This window comes from Anomaloglossus baeobatrachus, chromosome 7 (assembly GCF_048569485.1).
Source record: "Anomaloglossus baeobatrachus isolate aAnoBae1 chromosome 7, aAnoBae1.hap1, whole genome shotgun sequence".
Classification (NCBI taxonomy): domain Eukaryota; kingdom Metazoa; phylum Chordata; class Amphibia; order Anura; family Aromobatidae; genus Anomaloglossus; species Anomaloglossus baeobatrachus.
This window is the reverse complement of record NC_134359.1, coordinates 279,531,359-279,550,936: the sequence shown is the minus strand read 5'-3', so window position 1 is coordinate 279,550,936 and position 19,578 is coordinate 279,531,359. Positions and strand designations below refer to the sequence as shown.

The following is a 19,578-nucleotide window of genomic DNA, read 5'->3' as shown; positions in this document are numbered from 1 at the left end:
GTGACAGGACCGTAAAACAGCCCTTTCCTACAGGTGGGCAACCGCCGCCTGAAGGACTTGTCTACCTAGGCTGGCGTCCGCCGAAGCGTAGGTATGCACCTGATAATGCTTGGTAAAAGTGTGCAGACTCGACCAGGTAGCCGCCTGGCACACCTGCCGAGCCGTAGCCTGGTGCCGTAATGCCCAGGACGCACCCACGGCTCTGGTAGAATGGGCCTTCAGCCCTGAGGGAACCGGAATCCCAGCAGAACGGTAGGCTTCAAGAATTGGTTCCTTGATCCACCGAGCCAGGGTGGATTTGGAAGCTTGCGACCCTTTACGCTGACCAGCGACAAGGATAAAGAGTGCATCCGAGCGGCGCAGAGGCGCCGTGCGGGAAATGTAGATTCTGAGTGCTCTCACCAGATCCAACAAATGCAAATCCTTTTCACATTGATGAACTGGATGAGGACAAAAAGAAGGTAAGACGATATCCTGATTGAGATGAAAGGGGGATACCACCTTAGGGAGAAACTCCGGAATCGGGCGCAGAACCACCTTGTCCTGGTGAAACACCAGAAAGGGAGATTTGCATGACAGCGCTGCTAGCTCGGACACTCTCCGAAGAGACGTGACCGCTACTAGAAAGGCCACTTTCTGTGAAAGGCGAGAAAGGGAAACATCCCTCATAGGCTCGAAAGGCGGCTTCTGGAGAGCAATTAGAACCCTGTTCAGATCCCAGGGCTCTAACGGCCGCTTGTAAGGAGGGACGATATGACAAACCCCTTGCAGGAACGTGCGTACCTGAGGAAGTCGTGCTAGGCGTTTCTGAAAAAATACAGATAGCGCTGAGACTTGTCCTTTAAGGGAGCCGAGCGACAAACCTTTATCCAAACCGGATTGTAGGAAAGAAAGAAGAGTAGGCAATGCAAATGGCCAGGGAGAAACTCCCTGAGCAGAGCACCAAGATAAGAATATCTTCCACGTCCTGTGGTAGATCTTGGCGGAGGATGGTTTTCTAGCCTGTCTCATGGTGGCAATGACCTCTTGAGATAATCCTGAAGACGCTAGGATCCAGGACTCAATGGCCACACAGTCAGGCTCAGGGCCGCAGAATTCAGATGGAAAAATGGCCCTTGGGACAACAAGTCTGGTCGGTCTGGTAGTGCCCACGGTTGGCCTACCGTGAGGTGCCACAGATCCGGGTACCACGACCTCCTCGGCAAGTCTGGAGCGACGAGGATGGCGCGGCGGCAGTCGGACCTGATCTTGCGCAGCACTCTGGGCAACAGTGCCAGAGGTGGGAACACATAAGGTAGCCGGAACAGCGACCAATCTTGAACTAAGGCGTCCGCCGCCAGAGCTCGGTGATCGTGAGACCGTGCCATGAAAGCCGGGACCTTGTTGTTGTGCCGGGACGCCATTAGGTCGACGTCCGGCATCCCCCAGCGGCGACAGATCTCCTGAAACACGTCCGGGTGAAGAGACCATTCCCCTGCGTCCATACCCTGGCGACTGAGGAAGTCTGCTTCCCAGTTTTCCACGCCTGGGATGTGAACTGCGGATATGGTGGATGCCATGTCTTCCACCCACGTCAGAATCCGCCGGACTTCCTGGAAGGCTTGCCGACTGTGTGTTCCTCCTTGGTGGTTGATGTATGCCACCGTTGTGGAGTTGTCCGACTGAATTCGGATCTGCTTGCCTTCCAGCCACTGCTGGAAGGCTTGTAGGGCAAGATACACTGCTCTGATTTCCAGAACATTGATCTGAAGGGTGGACTCTTGCCGAGTCCACGTACCTTGAGCCCTGTGGTGGAGAAAAACTGCTCCCCACCCTGAAAGACTCGCGTCTGTCGTAACCACCGCCCAGGATGGGGGTAGAAAGGACTTTCCTTTTGACAATGAAGTGGGAAGAAGCCACCACCGAAGAGATTCCTTGGCCGCCTGAGAAAGGGAGACGTTCCTGTCGAGGGACGTCGACTTCCCGTCCCATTGGCGGAGAATGTCCCATTGTAGTGGACGCAGATGAAACTGCGCGAAAGGGACTGCCTCCATTGTTGCTACCATCTTCCCTAGGAAGTGCATGAGGCGTCTCAAGGGGTGTGACTGGCCTTGAAGGAGAGATTGCACCCCTGTCTGTAGTGAACGCTGTTTGTCCAGCGGAAGCTTCACTATCGCTGGGAGAGTATGAAACTCCATGCCAAGATATGTTAGCGATTGGGTCGGAGTCAGATTTGACTTTGAAAAGTTGATGATCCACCCGAAACTCTGGAGAGTCTCCAGCGCAACGTTCAGGCTGTGTTGGCATGCCTCTTGAGAGGGTGCCTTGACCAGTAGATCGTCCAAATACGGGATCACAGAGTGACCTTGAGAGTGCAGGACTGCTACTACTGCTGCCATGACCTTGGTGAAGACCCGTGGGGCTGTCGCCAGCCCGAAAGGCAGAGCTACGAACTGAAGGTGTTCGTCTCCTATAACGAAGCGTAGAAAACGCTGATGCTCTGGAGCAATCGGCACGTGGAGATAAGCATCCTTGATGTCTATTGATGCTAGGAAATCTCCTTGAGACATTGAGGCGATGACGGAGCGGAGGGATTCCATCCGGAACCGCCTGGTTTTCACGTGCTTGTTGAGCAGTTTTAAATCCAGAACGGGACGGAAAGACCCGTCCTTTTTTGGCACCACAAACAAATTGGAGTAAAAACCGTGACCTTGCTCCTGAAGAGGAACAGGGGTCACCACTCCTTCTGCCTTTAGAGTGCACACCGCTTGCAGAAGAGCATCGACTCGGTCGGGAGGTGGAGAAGTTCTGAAGAATCGAGTTGGAGGACGAGAACTGAACTCTATCCTGTACCCGTGAGACAGAATGTCTCTCACCCAACGGTCTTTGACCTGTGGCAGCCAAATGTCGCCAAAGCAGGAGAGCCTGCCACCGACCGAGGATGCGGAGAGAGGAGGCCGAAAGTCATGAGGAAGCCGCCTTGGTAGCGGGTCTTCCGGCTGTCTTTCTTGGGCGTGACTGAGCCCGCCAAGAATCTGAGCTCCTCTGATCCTTTTGAGTCCTTTTGGACGAGGAGAATCGGGACCTGCCCGAGCCTCGAAAGGACCGAAACCCCGACTGTCCCCTCCTCTGTTGGGGTTTGTTTTGTCTGGGCTGAGGTAAGGATGAATCCTTACCCTTGGACTGTTTAATGATTTCATCCAAACGCTCACCAAACAGTCGGTCACCAGAAAATGGCAAACTGGTTAAACATTTTTTGGAAGCAGAATCTGCCTTCCATTCCCTTAACCACAAGGCTCTGCGTAAAACCACGGAGTTGGCGGACGCCACTGCCGTACGGCTCGTAGAGTCCAGGACAGCATTAATCGCGTAAGACGCAAATGCAGACATTTGAGAGGTTAAGGATGCCACCTGCGGAACAGATGTACGTGTGACCGTGTCAATCTGTGTAAGACCAGCTGAAATAGCTTCGAGTGCCCATACGGCTGCGAATGCTGGAGCAAACGACGCGCCGATAGCTTCATAGATGGATTTCAACCAGAGCTCCATCTGTCTGTCAGTGGCATCTTTAAGTGCAGCCCCATCTTCCACTGCAACTATGGATCTAGCCGCAAGCCTGGAGATTGGGGGATCCACCTTGGGGCACTGGTGACCACGTCAGGGGGAAAGGGATAACGTGTATCCTTAAGCCGTTTGGAGAAACGCTTATCTGGATAAGCGTGGTGTTTCTGGACTGACTCTCTAAAGTCAGAGTGGTCCAGAAAGAAGGGAATTTTGTTACTTACCGTAAATTCCTTTTCTTCTAGCTCTTATTGGGAGACCCAGACGATTGGGGTATAGCTACTGCCCTCCGGAGGCCACACAAAGCACTACACTAAAAAGTGCAAGGCCCCTCCCCTTCTGGCTATACCCCCCCGTGGTATCACGGGTTCTCCAGTTTTAGTGCCAAAGCAAGAAGGAGGAAGCCAATAACTGGTTTAAACAAATTAACTCCGAATAACGTCGGAGAACTGAAAAACCGTTCAACATGAACAACATGTGTACCCGCAAACAACAAAAAAATCCCGAAGGACAATAGGGCGGGTGCTGGGTCTCCCAATAAGAGCTAGAAGAAAAGGAATTTACGGTAAGTAACAAAATTCCCTTCTTCTTCAGCGCTCTATTGGGAGACCCAGACGATTGGGACGTCCAAAAGCTGTCCCTGGGTGGGTAAAGAGATACCTCATGTTAGAGCTGCAAAACAGCCCTCCCCTACGGGGTTGTCACTGCCGCCTGCAGGACTCTTCTACCTAAGCTGGCATCCGCCGAAGCATAGGTATGCACCTGATAATGCTTGGTGAAAGTGTGCAGACTCGACCAGGTAGCTGCCTGGCACACTTGTTGAGCCGAAGCCTGGTGTCGTAATGCCCAGGACGCACCCACGGCTCTGGTTGAGTGGGCTTTTAGCCCTGAAGGAACCGGAAGCCCCGCAGAACGGTAGGCCTCTAGAATTGGTTCTTTGATCCATCGAGCCAGGGTGGCTTTAGAAGCCTGCAACCCCTTGCGCGGACCAGCGACAAGGACAAAAAGTGCATCGGAACGGCGCATGGGCGCCGTGCGGGAAATGTAGATTCTGAGTGCTCTCACCAGATCTAGCAAACGTAAGTCCTTTTCATACCGGTGAACCGGATGAGGACAAAATGAAGGCAAGGATATATCCTGATTAAGATGAAACGAGGATACGACCTTAGGGAGAAACTCCGGAATGGGGCGCAGCACTACCTTGTCCTGGTGGAACACCAGGAAGGGAGCCTTGGATGACAGAGCTGCCAGCTCCGACACTCGCCGAAGCGATGTGATCGCAACAAGAAACGCCACTTTCTGTGACAGGCGAGAAAAGGAAACTTCCTTCAGAGGCTCGAAAGGCGGCTTCTGGAGAGTAACTAGTACCCTGTTCAGATCCCATGGATCTAACGGCCGCCTGTACGGGGGCACAATATGACAGACCCCCTGCAGGAACGTGCGCACCTTAGGAAGACGTGCTAGACGCTTCTGAAAAAACACGGATATTGCCGATACTTGCCCTTTAAGGGAGCTGAGCGACAAGCCCTTTTCTAACCCCGATTGCAGGAAAGAAAGAAAGGTGGGCAATGCAAATGGCCAAGGGGATACTCTCTGTGCAGAGCACCAGGATAAGAAAATCTTCCACGTTCTGTGGTAGATCTTAGCAGACGTTGACTTCCTAGCTTGTCTCATTGTGGCTACGACTCCTTGAGATAATCCTGCGGACGCTAGGATCCAGGACTCAATGGCCACACAGTCAGGTTCAGGGCCGCAGAATTCTGATGGAAAAACGGCCCTTGGGACAGTAAGTCTGGTCGGTCTGGCAGTGACCACGGTCGACCGACCGTGAGATGCCACAGATCCGGATACCACGATCTCCTCGGCCAGTCTGGGGCGACGAGTATGACGCGGCTGCAATCGGATCTGATCTTGCGTAACACTCTGGGCAAGAGTGCCAGAGGTGGGAGGACGTATGGGAGCCGGAACTGCGACCAATCTTGAACTAATGCGTCTGCCGCCAGAGCTCTTTGATCGCGCGACCTCGCCATGAATGCCGGGACCTTGTTGTTGTGCCGGGACGCCATTAGGTCGACGTCCGGCACTCCCCATCGGCGACAGATTTCCTGAAACACGTCCGGGTGAAGGGACCACTCCCCTGCGTCCATGCCCTGGCGACTGAGGAAGTCTGCTTCCCAATTTTCTACGCCTGGGATGTGAACCGCGGATATGGTGGAGGCTGTGTCCTCCACCCACATTAGAATGCGCCGGACTTCTTGGAATGCTTGCCGACTGCGCGTCCCTCCTTGGTGGTTGATGTATGCCACCGCTGTGGAGTTGTCCGACTGGATTCGGATCTGCTTTCCTTCCAGCCACTGTTGGAAGGCCAGTAGGGCAAGATACACTGCCCTGATTTCCAGAACATTGATCTGAAGGGTGGACTCCTGCGGAGTCCACGTCCCCTGGGCCCTGTGGTGGAGAAACACTGCTCCCCACCCTGACAGACTCGCATCTGTCGTGACCACTGCCCAGGATGGGGGCAGGAAGGATCTTCCCTGAGACAATGAGGTGGGAAGGAGCCACCATTGTAGAGAGTCCTTGGCCGTCTGGGAAAGAGAGACTTTCCTGTCCAGGGACGTTGACTTCCCGTCCCATTGGCGGAGAATGTCCCATTGAAGTGGACGCAGATGAAACTGCGCAAAGGGAACTGCTTCCATGGCTGCCACCATCTTCCCGAGGAAGTGCATGAGGCGCCGTAAGGGGTGCGACTGGCCTTGAAGGAGGGATTGCACCCCTGTCTGTAGGGACCGCTGCTTGGTCAGCGGAAGCTTCACTCTCGCTGCTCGAGTATGAAACTCCATGCCAAGATACGTTAGCGACTGTGACGGTGACAGATTCGACTTTGGAAAGTTGATGATCCATCCGAACGTCTGTAGAGTCTCCAGCGTAGCATGTAGACTGAGTTGGCATGCCTCTTGAGAGGGTGCCTTGACAAGTAGATCGTCTAGGTAAGGGATCACCGAGTGTCCCTGAGAGTGCAAGACTGCTACCACCGCCGCCATGACCTTGGTGAAGACCCGGGGGGCTGTCGCCAGACCGAATGGCAGAGCTACGAACTGAAGATGGTCGTTTCCTATCACAAAACGTAGAAAACGTTGATGTTCTGTAGCAATTGGCACGTGGAGATAAGCATCTTTGATGTCTATTGAGGCAAGGAAGTCTCCTTGAGACATTGAGGCAACGACAGAGCGGAGGGTTTCCATCCGGAACCGTCTGGCGTGCACATGTTTGTTGAGCAGCTTTAGATCCAGAACAGGACGGAACGAGCCGTCCTTTTTTGGAACCACAAAGAGATTGGAGTAAAATCCTCGCCCTTGTTCCTGAGGCGGTACAGGAACCACTACTCCTTCCGCTCTTAGGGAGTCCACCGCCTGCAGCAGGGTATCTGCTCGGTCTGGATGTGGGGAGGTTCTGAAGAACCGAGCTGGAGGACGAGAACTGAACTCGATTCTGTACCCGCGAGACAAAATGTTTGTCACCCACCGGTCTTTGACCTGTGACATCCAAATGTCGGAAAAGCGGGAGAGCCTGCCCCCAACCGGAGATGCGGAGGGGGGGGGCTGGAAGTCATGAGGTAGCCGCTTTGGAAGCGGTTCCTCCATTTGCTTTCTTGGGGCGTGCGTGAGCCCGCCAGGAATCTGAGACTCTTTGCGTCCTCTGAGTCCCTTTGGACGAGGAGAATTGTGTCTTGCCCGAACCTCGAAAGGACTGAAACCTCTGCTGCCATTTTTTCTGCTGAGGTTTGCTTGATCTGGGCTGGGGTAAGGAAGAGTCTTTACCCTTGGACTGTTTAATGATGTCAGCCAATGGCTCGCCAAACAGTCTATCTCTAGATAAAGGCAAGCTGGTTAAACATTTTTTGGAACCAGCATCTGCTTTCCAGTCCTTTAACCACAAGGCTCTGCGCAAAACTACCGAATTGGCGGACGCCATTGAGGTGCGGCTGGTAGATTCTAGGACCGCATTGATAGCGTAAGACGCAAACGCAGACATCTGCGAGGTAAGGGACGCCACTTGCGGCGCCGCTGGATGTATGATAGCATCCACTTTTGCTAAACCAGCTGAAATAGCTTGGAGTGCCCATACGGCTGCGAATGCTGGAGCAAACGACGCGCCGATAGCTTCATAGACAGATTTTAACCAAAGGTCCATCTGTCTGTCATTGGCATCCTTAAGTGAAGCGCCATCCTCCACTGCAACTATGGATCTAGCTGCAAGTTTGGAAATCGGGGGGTCTACTTTTGGACACTGGGTCCAGCGCTTGACCACATCAGGGGAAAGGAAAACGTGTATCCTTAGAACGTTTAGAGAAACGCCTTTCTGGATGAGCGTCGTGTTTCTGGATTGATTCTCTGAAGTCAGAGTGATCCAAGAAAGCACTCAATTTACGCTTGGGATAGAGGAAACGAAACTTCTCCTGCTCTGCAGCTGCCTCCTCTGCAGAAGGAGCTGGGGGAGAAATATCCAACAGTCTATTGATGGCTGAGATAAGATCGTTTACCATGGCGTCCCCATCCGGGGTATCCAGATTGAGAGGGGTTCCAGGATAAGACTCCTGATCACTCTCTTCAGACGCATCACAGGGCGACTGATTGCGCTGAGACCCTGAGCAGTGTGATGACGTTGAAGGTCTTTCCCAGCGAGCTCGCTTAGGGTGGCTGGGGCTATCATCTGAGTCATAATACTCAGCCTGGGAAGCCGGGGACCCCCTTGCAGTCTGGACTAATTCCAACTGAGGGGGATTAGAGGACAGGGACCTCGCCGTGTCCATAGACTGAGCCCCAGTCATGGATTGCAAAGTTTCAAGGATTTTTGCCATAGTCACAGACATTCCATCAGCAAAAACTGCAAAGTCTGTCCCTGACACCGGGGCAGGACTTACAAGCGTCTCAGCCTGGGTCACTACCCCTCCGGACTCCGGCTGGCGAAGCAGCACCGGATCTGAGCATTGCACACAATGGGGGTCTTTGGAACCTGCTGGTAGAGCAGCCCCACAAGCAGCACACGCAGTGTACACAGCCCTAGCCTTGGCAGCCTTGCGTTTTGTGGATGACATGTTGCTGCCTCCTCAGAGCGATCTGGGGTATCCAGCCAGGAAGCGACCTTACAGTGCAAGAAATAACTAAATATATATATCTGGTGTACACCAATACACACTGAGGCACTAGAGGGGCCAGCTGAAATGCCGCTTACCGCCCGCTTAAGAGCGGGTGTGTGATCTCCAAAAGCCCCCTAGTCCAGGTCTCCCAGAGCCTTGCGTCCTTCCTCCAGCCAGACTGCATGTAATGGCTGCCGGCGTCCTGGAAGAGGAGGGGGGGCGGGCCCTGGGCGTTCCTGGCTAAGAGCGGGAAGCCTGCTTCCCTCTGTGCCTAGTGAGAGGGCTGGAGCATGTAAATCAGGCTCCAGCCCTCGTCGCTGCTGCGAAACAGCTTCTCTCCCCTACCCTGATTGACAGGGTGGGGGCGGGAACGAAGCGGAGCTAGGCCGCAAAAGCCGGGGACTGGATTTATAAACGCCGCCGCCGTAAAAGCGCGGTCGGCGTGTCCCCGGCGCACCACAAGTCACAGCAGCGCCGCCCGGTCCATTGGGGGTCGGCGCTGCGTTCCCACAACACAAAGTCCCCCAGTAAACTGTAGGAACACTAACTCCAAAGTTACGGTCCCCGGCGCACTACAACACCCAGCCAGCCCGGAGTGTGTCTGTGCCTGCCGGGGACACAGAGTACCTGTATGATGCAGGGCCTTGTCCCTGATTGTACTCCTGCTCCATATCCATCAGGTTCAACTGGGTCTGTGGATGGAGCCCGGCGTCAGAGCTTAGAGGCCGGCAGGATCCCACTTCCACAGAGCCCTACAAGGGGATGTGGAAGGAAAGCAGCATGTGGGGCTCCAGCCTCTGTACCAGCAATAGGTACCTCAACCTTACAACACCATCCACGGGTGAGAAGGGAGCATGCTGGGGGCCCTATATGGGCCCTCTTTTCTTCCATCCGAAATAGTCAGCAGCTACTGCTGACTAAAATCTGTGGAGCTATGCGTGGATGTCTGACCTCCTTCGCACAAAGCTTGAAAACTGGAGAACCCGTGATACCACGGGGGGGTATAGCCAGAAGGGGAGGGGCCTTGCACTTTTTAGTGTAGTGCTTTGTGTGGCCTCCGGAGGGCAGTAGCTATACCCCAATCGTCTGGGTCTCCCAATAGAGCGCTGAAGAAAGTACTTAATTTACGCTTGGGATACCTGAAATGGAATTTCTCCTGCTGTGAAGCTGCCTCCTCCACAGGAGGAGCTGGGGGAGAAATATCCAACATTCTATTGATGGACGCTATAAGATCATTCACTATGGCGTCACCATCAGGAGTATCCAGATTGAGAGCGGTCTCAGGATCAGAATCCTGATCAGCTACCTCCGCCTCATCATACAGAGAGTCCTCCTGCTGGGACCCTGACCAGTGTGATGAAGTCGAGGGCCGCTCATAGCGAGCTCGCTTAGGCTGTCTGGGACTGTCGTCCGTGTCAGAGCCTTCACCCTGGGATGCATGGGACACCCCCGGAGCCCGGAGCTGTTCCAACTGAGGGGGACCAGGGAGCAATGATTCAACAGTGCCCATGGTCTGAGTTACTGGTCTAGACTGCAACGTTTCTAGAATTTTAGTCATAGTCACAGACAATCTATCCGCAAAAACTGCAAACTCCGTCCCTGTCACCTGGACAGTATTCACAGGTGGTTCTCCCTGGGTCACCTCTAGCAGAGGCCCCGGCCGAGCAAGTGCCACAGGGGCCGAGCACTGCACACAATGGGGGTCAGTGGAACCTGCAGGTAGAGTAGCCTCACATGCGGTACAAGCAGCATAGAAAGCCTGTGCCTTGGCACCCTTGCTTTTTGCGGATGACATGCTGTTGTCTCCTCTGAGCAATCTAGGAGGGTATATAGCCAAGAATCACCAGCGACCGTACAGTGCAATGTATAGCATGCAAGCATAAAAATACAAATGTACACTTCGGCACTAGTGGGGTCAGCACCAGAGGTGCCGCTTACCGCCCGCTCAAACGCGGGTGTGTGGTCGCCAGAATCCCGTGTCTGGGTCTCCCAGAACTTGTCTCCCCTCTCCAGCTCAGACTGCACACAGGAATGGCTGCCGGCGTTCTGTGAAGAGGGGCGTACCGTGGGCGTGCCTCAGACAAAGTGCGGGAAACTGGCGTCCCACTGTGCCCAGTGTGAGGGCTGGAGTATGTAAAGTAGACTCCAGCCCTCTGCGCTGATGTTCTGTACAGCGTCCCGCCCTTCCCCTGACTGGCAGGCCTGGGGGCGGGAACGAAGCGAAACTAGGCCGCAAAAGCCGGGGACTCGAGTAATAAGCGCGGCCGTCATATATGCACGGCCAGCGCGGAAGTCCCCGGCGCACCACAAGTCCCAGCCGCGCCGCAGCGTAACCTGACAGCAGCGGCCGGCGCGGCAGTTCCCAATACATTAACTCACTCAGCAGAGCTGTAGTGAGTAGTGGCACAAGCGCGCAGCGCTGTTGTCCCCGGCGCACTAACACACCCAGCAATGCTGCAGTGTGTCTGCGCGCGGTCTGTACGGGGACACAGAGTACCTTGACGTAGCAGGGCCCTGTCCCTGACGATACTCAGCTCCATATCCAGCAGATTCCCCAGCGGCTGTGGATGAAGCACGGTCTCAGTGCCTGGAGACCGGTAAAATCCCACTTCACCCAGAGCCCTAAGGGGGATGGGGAAGGAAGCAGCATGTGGGCTCCAGCCTCCGTACCCGCAATGGGTACCTCAACCTTAACAAACACCGCCGACAAAAGTGGGGTGAGAAGGGAGCATGCTGGGGGCCCTAGTATGGGCCCTCTTTTCTTCCATCCGACATAGTCAGCAGCTGCTGCTGACTAAACAGTGGAGCTATGCGTGGATGTCAGCCTCCTTCGCACAAAGCATGAAAACTGAGGAGCCCGTGATCCCACGGGGGGTGTATAGGCAGAAGGGGAGGGGCTTTACACTTTTAAGTGTAGTGCTTTGTGTGGCCTCCGGAGGCAGTAGCTATACACCCAATTGTCTGGGTCTCCCAATTAGGAGCGACAAAGAAATACACATTTCTTTGATATGTCTGTGAATGAAGCCATATGGCACCAGTGTGCGCTCTACATGATACATTAGGGACAGCTAACGATATTAGGTCTCATATACCGGACCGGAGACTCCGATTCACATAGATCACCACATCACGTAGGGTTTACAAAACCCCACTGCATCTTTATTAAATAGGACTTAATGCCTCCATACGCATAAGACTAAAAAGTCAACCGAACCTATGAATATTGACTAGACTGGCTAACGGTGTAATATGTATGGGAGCACCGGCCGACTGACGGTCGAGGGAGATGTCAATCGTGCATGTCCAATTTCAGACTGCCCATCGCATTGCTCTGTGGGAGATAAGCCATGGGCCAAAGTGAAAGCCAGCGGCTCTCAGAGAACACGGGAGCGGTCCTGTCCATGGGAGTCGGCTGGGATGGCTGTTGGGCAAATGATTGGCCGAATTATTGTTCGAATGACAGCCACCTAATGTGTATAGAGACGTACACGGCCGACAGCCACCTAATGGCTATAGAGACGTACCTGGCCGACAGCCACCTAATGCTTATAGAAACATACACGGCCGACAGCCACCTAATGGGTATAGAGACGTACACGGCCGACAGGCACCTAATGCTTATAGAGACGTACACGGCCGACAGGCACCTAATGCATATAGAGACGTACACGGCCGACAGCCACCTAATGGCTATAGAGACGTACCCGGCCGACAGCCACCTAATGGCTATAGAGACGTACCCGGCCGACAGCCACCTAATGCTTATAGAAACATACACGTCCGACAGCCACCTAATGGCTATAGAGACATACCCGGCCGACTGCCACCTAATGGCTATAGAGACGTACCCGGCCGACAGCCACCTAATGCTTATAGAAACATACACGTCCGACAGCCACCTAATGGGTATAGAGACGTACACGGCCGACAGGCACCTAATGCATATAGAGACGTATACGGCCGACAGCCACCTAATGGGTATAGAGACGTACCCGGCCGACAGCCACCTAATGGGTATAGAGACGTACCCGGCCAACAGCCACCTAATGCGTATAGAGACGTATACGGCCGACAGCCACCTAACGAGTATAGAGATGTACACGGCCGACAGCCACCTAATGCGTATAGAGACGTACCCGGCCGACAGCCACCTAATGCGTATAGAGATGTAAACGGCCGACAGCCACCTAATGCGTATAGAGACGTACCCGGCCGACAGCCACCTAACGGGTATAGAGATGTACACGGCCGACAGCCACCTAATGCGTATAGAGATGTACACGGCCGACAGCCACCTAATGCGTATAGAGATGTACACGGCCGACAGCCACCTAATGCGTATAGAGACGTATACGGCTGACAGCCACCTAATAGGTATAGAGACGTACACGGCCGACAGTCACCTAATGCTTATAGAGACGTACCCGGCCAACAGCCACCTAATGGGTATAGAGACGTATACGGCCGACAGCCACCTAACGGGTATAGAGACGTACCCGGCCGACAGCCACCTAATGGGTATAGAGACGTACACGGCCGACAGCCACCTAATGGGTATAGAGAAAACATAGGGCAGTATATATGGACTTCATTGAAGATAAAAGGCAACAACTTCAAAAAGCATAAATATGAAAACGGAGACAGAAGTCTTTAAATTTGCCTAATGAACACTATACCCCATAATCACAGTCACCAATCAACAGCGCTAGTGCACATCATTTTTTTATTTTTTTTTATTTTTAATTGGTCAGACACGAAGTATAACAGGGGTATAGACAATAACAGTGTTTTAAGAGCAGGTTAAGACAGAGAGAGGCGATTAAATCCCCATGTGAAGCCGCATGTTGCAAAGGTACATACAATGATATAGGTGGTACACTTAATTCCCCACAGTCCCCCGAGGAAGTCATTTGCACGAAACACGTGTTGGGACTGCTCCCCATGTGTCCCTGCATGTGCCCTTACTTACTCTGGTAAGCCCCACTCTGGTTTTTGCGCTGTGGTGATGTTACATGTAATTGCTGGCTTAATATGTATTGACATTTACTTTTGTGATCCTGTCCTGTATATTATCCTTCTGGAAGTCAGCTGGCTATCCTGAATGTTTTCACTTGATGACCCAGCGCTCACCACTGTGGGGAATTAAGTGCACCACCTATATCATTGTATGTACCTTTGCAACATGCGGCTTCACATGGGGATTTAATCGCCTCTCTCTGTCTTAACCTGCTCTTAAAACACTGTTATTGTCTATACCCCTGTTATACTTCGTGTCTGAACAATTAAAAAAAAAAAAAAAGTTGTGCACTAGCGCTGTTGATTGGTGACTATGGGGTATAGTGTTCATTAGGCAAATTTAAAGACTTCTGTCTCCGTTTTCATACTAATGTGTATAGAGATGTACCCGGCTGACAGCCACCTAATGTGTATAGAGACATACACCGACTGACTGCCACCTAATGTGTATAGAGACATACACCGACTGACTGCCATCTAATGTGTATAGAGACATACACGGACTGACTGCCTGGATGTCAGGTGGAAGAAACTGGTCATCTACACATGTTCTGGGCTCTCACTTCGGCTCCTTCAGGACCAAGGTACCCGGGCCTTACCTTTGTGTTTTATGGTTTAAGGTTACCCATCTCTCCACTGGGTGTCTGTTCGGGTGTTTGGGAGATCATGTGGCAGAAACTGACCGGGCTACAGGCATTGGCAAAATGTTATATAAAGCCAGAGAACAATGAGACACAGCCAGTGCCCCGTCTATAGTAGTAGAATGAGCAATATGATCAGAATATAAGAGGTTTATTTCAAGAGGAAAGTGAGTGCTAAAGTTGAGAGAATTTGAGTCCTTGGGTTTTCCATGAAGAACATTACAAACAACCCCCATTTGATGATCCAGTTGGCAAAACCCATATATTATAGGTACATTTTAATACAAGGCCGTTCTACCAGTTAAATAAAAAATACCAGTTATATATTGTATCCCCTTGTACGTCGGGGATGATGTGACGGTGTGTGGAGGAGGGTCCACGTCTTCCATCGGTGTCTCTAACATTAGCGGCCGGAGAAGTGTTGAAGATGTAGCTGCCCGTGACTCGTTGGCTTATTGAATGGATTAATAGGATCCTTACCTGCACGCCTTTCAGGGACACCATGACATCTTCCGGTTTACCCTTATCCAGTACTTTTCTGTGTTGCTTAAAAATATATAAATAATAAAAAAAAAAGTAAGAAAACAAGTCTGGAAGGAAAAAAGCTTAATGCAGAAACAACTTCTCTAAGTGCACAATGCATTGGCGGGTGCAGGTTTCATAGATATGTTATTCATGCACCATAAGGCCCCATTGTACAAAAAGAAGGGAATTTTGTTTACCGTAAATTCCTTTTCTTCTAGCTCCTATTGGGAGACCCAGACAATTGGGTGTATAGCTTCTGCCTCCGGAGGCCACACAAAGTATTACACTTTAAAAAGTGTAACCCCTCCCCTCTGCCTATACACCCCCCCGTGCATCACGGGCTCATCAGTTTTGGTGCCAAAGCAGGAAGGAGGAAACTTATAAATTGGTCTAAGGTAAATTCAATCCAAAGGATGTTCGGAGAACTGAAACCATGAACCAAAAGAACAACTCAACATGAACAACATGTGTACACAAAAGAACAACAGCCCGAAGGGAACAGGGGCGGGTGCTGGGTCTCCCAATAGGAGCTAGAAGAAAAGGAATTTACGGTAAGTAAACAAAATTCCCTTCTTCTTTGTCGCTCCATTGGGAGACCCAGACAATTGGGACGTCCAAAAGCAGTCCCTGGGTGGGTAAAGGAATACCTCGATAAAAAAGAGCCGAAAACGACCCCCTCTTACAGGTGGGCAACCGCCGCCTGAAGGACTCGCCTACCTAGACTGGCGTCTGCCGAAGCATAGGTATGCACATGATAGTGTTTCGTGAAAGTGTGCAGACTAGACCAGGTAGCTGCCTGACACACCTGCTGAGCCGTAGCCCGGTGCCGCAATGCCCAGGACGCACCCACGGCTCTGGTAGAATGGGCTTTCAGCCCCAAAGGAAGCGGAAGCCCAGAAGAACGGTAAGCTTCAAGAATCGGTTCCTTGATCCACCGAGCCAAGGTTGACTTGGAAGCCTGCGAACCCTTACGCTGGCCAGCGACAAGGACAAAGAGGGCATCTGAACGGCGCAGGGGCGCCGTGCGAGACACGTAGAGCCGGAGTGCTCTCACCAGATCTAATGAGTGCAAATCCTTTTCACATTGGTGAATTGGATGAGGGCAAAATGAAGGTAAGGAGATATCCTGATTTAGATGAAAAGGGGATACCACCTTAGGGAGAAATTCCGGGACCGGACGCAGAACCACCTTATCCTGGTGAAAAACCAGGAAGGGGGCTTTGCATGACAGCGCTGCCAGCTCCGACACTCTACGGAGCGATGTAACTGCCACTAGAAATGCCACCTTCTGCGAAAGACGTGATAAAGAGACATCCCGCAGCGGCTCGAAAGGTGGTTTCTGAAGAGCCATTAGCACCCTGTTAAGGTCCCAGGGTTCCAGCAGACGCTTGTAAGGTGGGACTACGTGGCAAACTCCCTGCAGGAACGTGCGGACCTGCGGAAGCCTGGCTAGACGCCTTTGAAAAAATACGGATAGCGCCGATACTTGTCCCTTGAGAGAGCCGAGAGACAAACCCTTGTCCATTCCGGATTGAAGGAATGAAAGAAAAGTGGGTAAGGCAAACGGCCAGGGAGTGAAACCCTGATCAGAGCACCAGGATAAGAAGATCCTCCAAGCCCTGTGATAGATCTTGGCGGACGTTGGTTTCCTGGCCCGTCTCATAGTGGCAATGACATCTTGAGATAACCCTGAGGACGCTAGGAGCCAGGACTCAATGGCCACACAGTCAGGTTGAGGGCCGCAGAATTCAGATGGAAAAACGGCCCTTGTGACAGCAAGTCTGGGCGGTCTGGGAGCGCGCACGGTTGACCCACCGTGAGATGCCACAGATCCGGGTACCACGACCGCCTCGGCCAATCTGGGGTGACGAGAATGGCGCGACGACCGTCGGACCTGATTTTGCGCAGCACTCTGGGCAGCATCGCCAGAGGAGGAAATACATAGGGCAGTCGAAACTGCGACCAATCCTGAACTAATGCGTCCGCCGCCAGAGCTCTGTGATCTTGAGACCGGGCCATGAATGCCGGGACCTTGTTGTTGTGCCGTGACGCCATGAGATCGACGTCCGGCGTTCCCCAGCAGCGACAGATCTCTCGAAACACGTCTGGGTGAAGAGACCATTCCCCCGCGTCCATGCCCTGTCGACTGAGAAAATCTGCTTCCCAGTTTTCTACGCCCGGGATGTGAACTGCGGAGATGGTGGAAGCTGTGGCTTCCACCCACTGCAGAATCCGTCGGACTTCCTGGAAGGCTTGACGACTGCGAGTGCCGCCCTGGTGGTTGATGTACGCGACGGCAGTGGCGTTGTCCGACTGGATCCGGATCTGCCTGCCCTCCAGCCACCGATGAAAGGCCAATAGGGCCTAATACACTGCCCTTATCTCCAGAATATTGATCTGAAGGGATGACTCTATCGGAGTCCAGGTTCCCTGAGCCCTGTGGTGGAGAAAACCCGCTCCCCACCCTGACAGAATCGCGTCCGTGGTGACCACAGCCCAGGTGGGGGGTAGGAAGGATTTTCCCTGCGACAGAGAGTTGGGAAGGAGCCACCACTGAAGTGACATCTTGGTTGCAAGGGAAAGAGAGACGTTCCTGTCGAGGGAAGTCGACCTCCTTTCCCATTTGCGGAGAATGTCCCACTGGAGTGGCCGCAGATGGAATTGCGCGAAGGGCACTGCCTCCATCGCTGCCACCATCTTCCCCAGGAAGTGCATGAGGCGCCTCAAGGGGTGTGACTGACCCCGAAGAAGAGATTGCACCCCTGCCTGCAGCGAAAGCTGTTTGTCCAGCGGTAGCATGACTATCGCTGAGTGAGTATGAAACTCCATCCCAAGGTACGTCAGTGATTGGGTCGGTGTCAACTTGGATTTTGGGAAGTTGATGATCCACCCGAACTGCTGGAGAGTCGCCAGAGCGACGGAAAGGCTGTTTTGACACGCCATCTGAGAGGGTGCCCTGACCAGAAGATCGTCTAAGTAGGGAATCACCGAGTGGCCCTGAGAGTGTAGGACCGCCACAACAGATGCCATGACCTTGGTGAACACCCTTGGGGCTGTCGCCAGGCCGAAAGGCAAAGCCACGAACTGAAGGTGTTCGTCCCCGATGGCGAAACGCAAAAAGCGTTGATGTTCGGGTGCGATCGGCACATGGAGATAAGCATCCTTGATGTCGATCGATGCTAGGAAGTCTCCTTGTGACATCGAAGCGATGACCGAGCGGAGAGATTCCATCCGAAACCGTCTGGTGCTCACATGTCTGTTGAGCAGTTTGAGGTCCAGAACGGGACGGAACGAGCCGTCCTTCTTTGGCACCACAAACAAGTTGGAGTAAAAGCCGCGACCATGTTCCTGGGGGGGGAACAGGGATCACAACTCCTTCTGTCTTCAGAGCGTTCACCGCCTGAAAAAGTGCATCGGCTCGCTCGGGGGGCGGAGAGGTTCTGAAGAAACGAGTCGGGGGACGAGAGCTGAACTCTATCCTGTAACCGTGAGACAGAATGTCTCTCACCCATCGGTCTTGCACAAGTGGCCACCAGGCGTCGCAAAAGCGGGAGAGCCTGCCACCGACCGAGGATGCGGTTCGGGGATACCGAGAGTAATGAGGAGGCCGCCTTGGAAGCAGTGCCTCCTGCGGCCTTTTGGGGGCGTGACTTGGACCGCCACGCATAGGAGTTCCTCTGGCCTTTCTCCGGCCTGCTGGACGAAGAGGATTGGGGCTTGGCGGAGGGACGAAAGGACAGAAACCTCGATTGTATTTTCCGTTGCTGAGGTCTCTTCGGTTTGGACTGGGGTAAGTAGGAGTCCTTTCCCTTGGATTCCTTAATAATCTCATCCAATCGTTCGCCAAACCATCGGTCGCCAGAAAACGGCAAACCGGTTAAGAACCTCTTGGAAGCCGAGTCTGCCTTCCAATCGCGCAGCTACATGGCCCTGCGAACTGCAACAGAATTAGCGGATGCCACCGCTGTACGGCTAGCAGAGTCTAGGACTGCGTTCATGGCGTAGGAAGAAAACGCCGACGCCTGAGAAGTCAAAGACGCAACCTGCGGAGCAGAATTACGTGTGACCGCAGTAATCTCAGCCAGACAAGCTGAGATAGCTTGGAGTGCCCACACGGCTGCAAAAGCCGGGGCAAAAGAGGCGCCCGTGGCTTCATAGATGGATTTCACCAGGAGCTCTATCTGCCTGTCAGTGGCATCCTTTAGCGATGAGCCATCTGCAACCGATACCACAGATCTAGCCGCCAATCTAGAGACTGGGGGATCCACCTTGGGACATTGAGCCCAACCCTTAACAACGTCAGAGGGGAAGGGGTAACGTGTGTCAGTGAGGCGCTTAGTAAAGCGCTTGTCCGGAACCGCTCTGGGCTTCTGGACAGCATCTCTGAAGTTAGAGTGATCGAAAAACGCACTCCGTGTACGTTTAGGGAACCGAAACTGGTGTTTCTCCTGCTGAGAAGCCGACTCCTCTATAGGTGGAGGCGGGGGAGATATATCTAACACCTGGTTGATGGACGAGATAAGGTCATTTACTATGGCGTCCCCTTCAGGTGTATCAAGATTGAGAGCAACGTCAGGGTCAGAGCCCTGAGCTGCGACGTCCGCTGCGACGTCCGCCTCGTCCTCCAGAGAGTCCTCAAGCTGGGAACCCGAGCAGCATGAAGAAGTCGGGGAAGATTCCCAGCGGGCCCGCTTAGCCGGTCTGGGACTGTGGTCCGGG

At 53.1% G+C, this 19,578-nt stretch overlaps 1 protein-coding gene across 1 annotated transcript in view; it reads right to left on the bottom strand.

The window, feature by feature from the left end:
• The window catches only part of UBFD1 (ubiquitin family domain containing 1), a 49,042-nt gene that overhangs the window by 22,829 nt on the left and 6,635 nt on the right, over window positions 1-19,578 (bottom strand). The window contains exon 4 of the mRNA XM_075319400.1: window positions 14,815-14,880. Coding sequence (XP_075175515.1) covers window positions 14,815-14,880 — 66 coding nt within the window. The remainder of the gene's footprint in view (window positions 1-14,814; window positions 14,881-19,578) is intronic.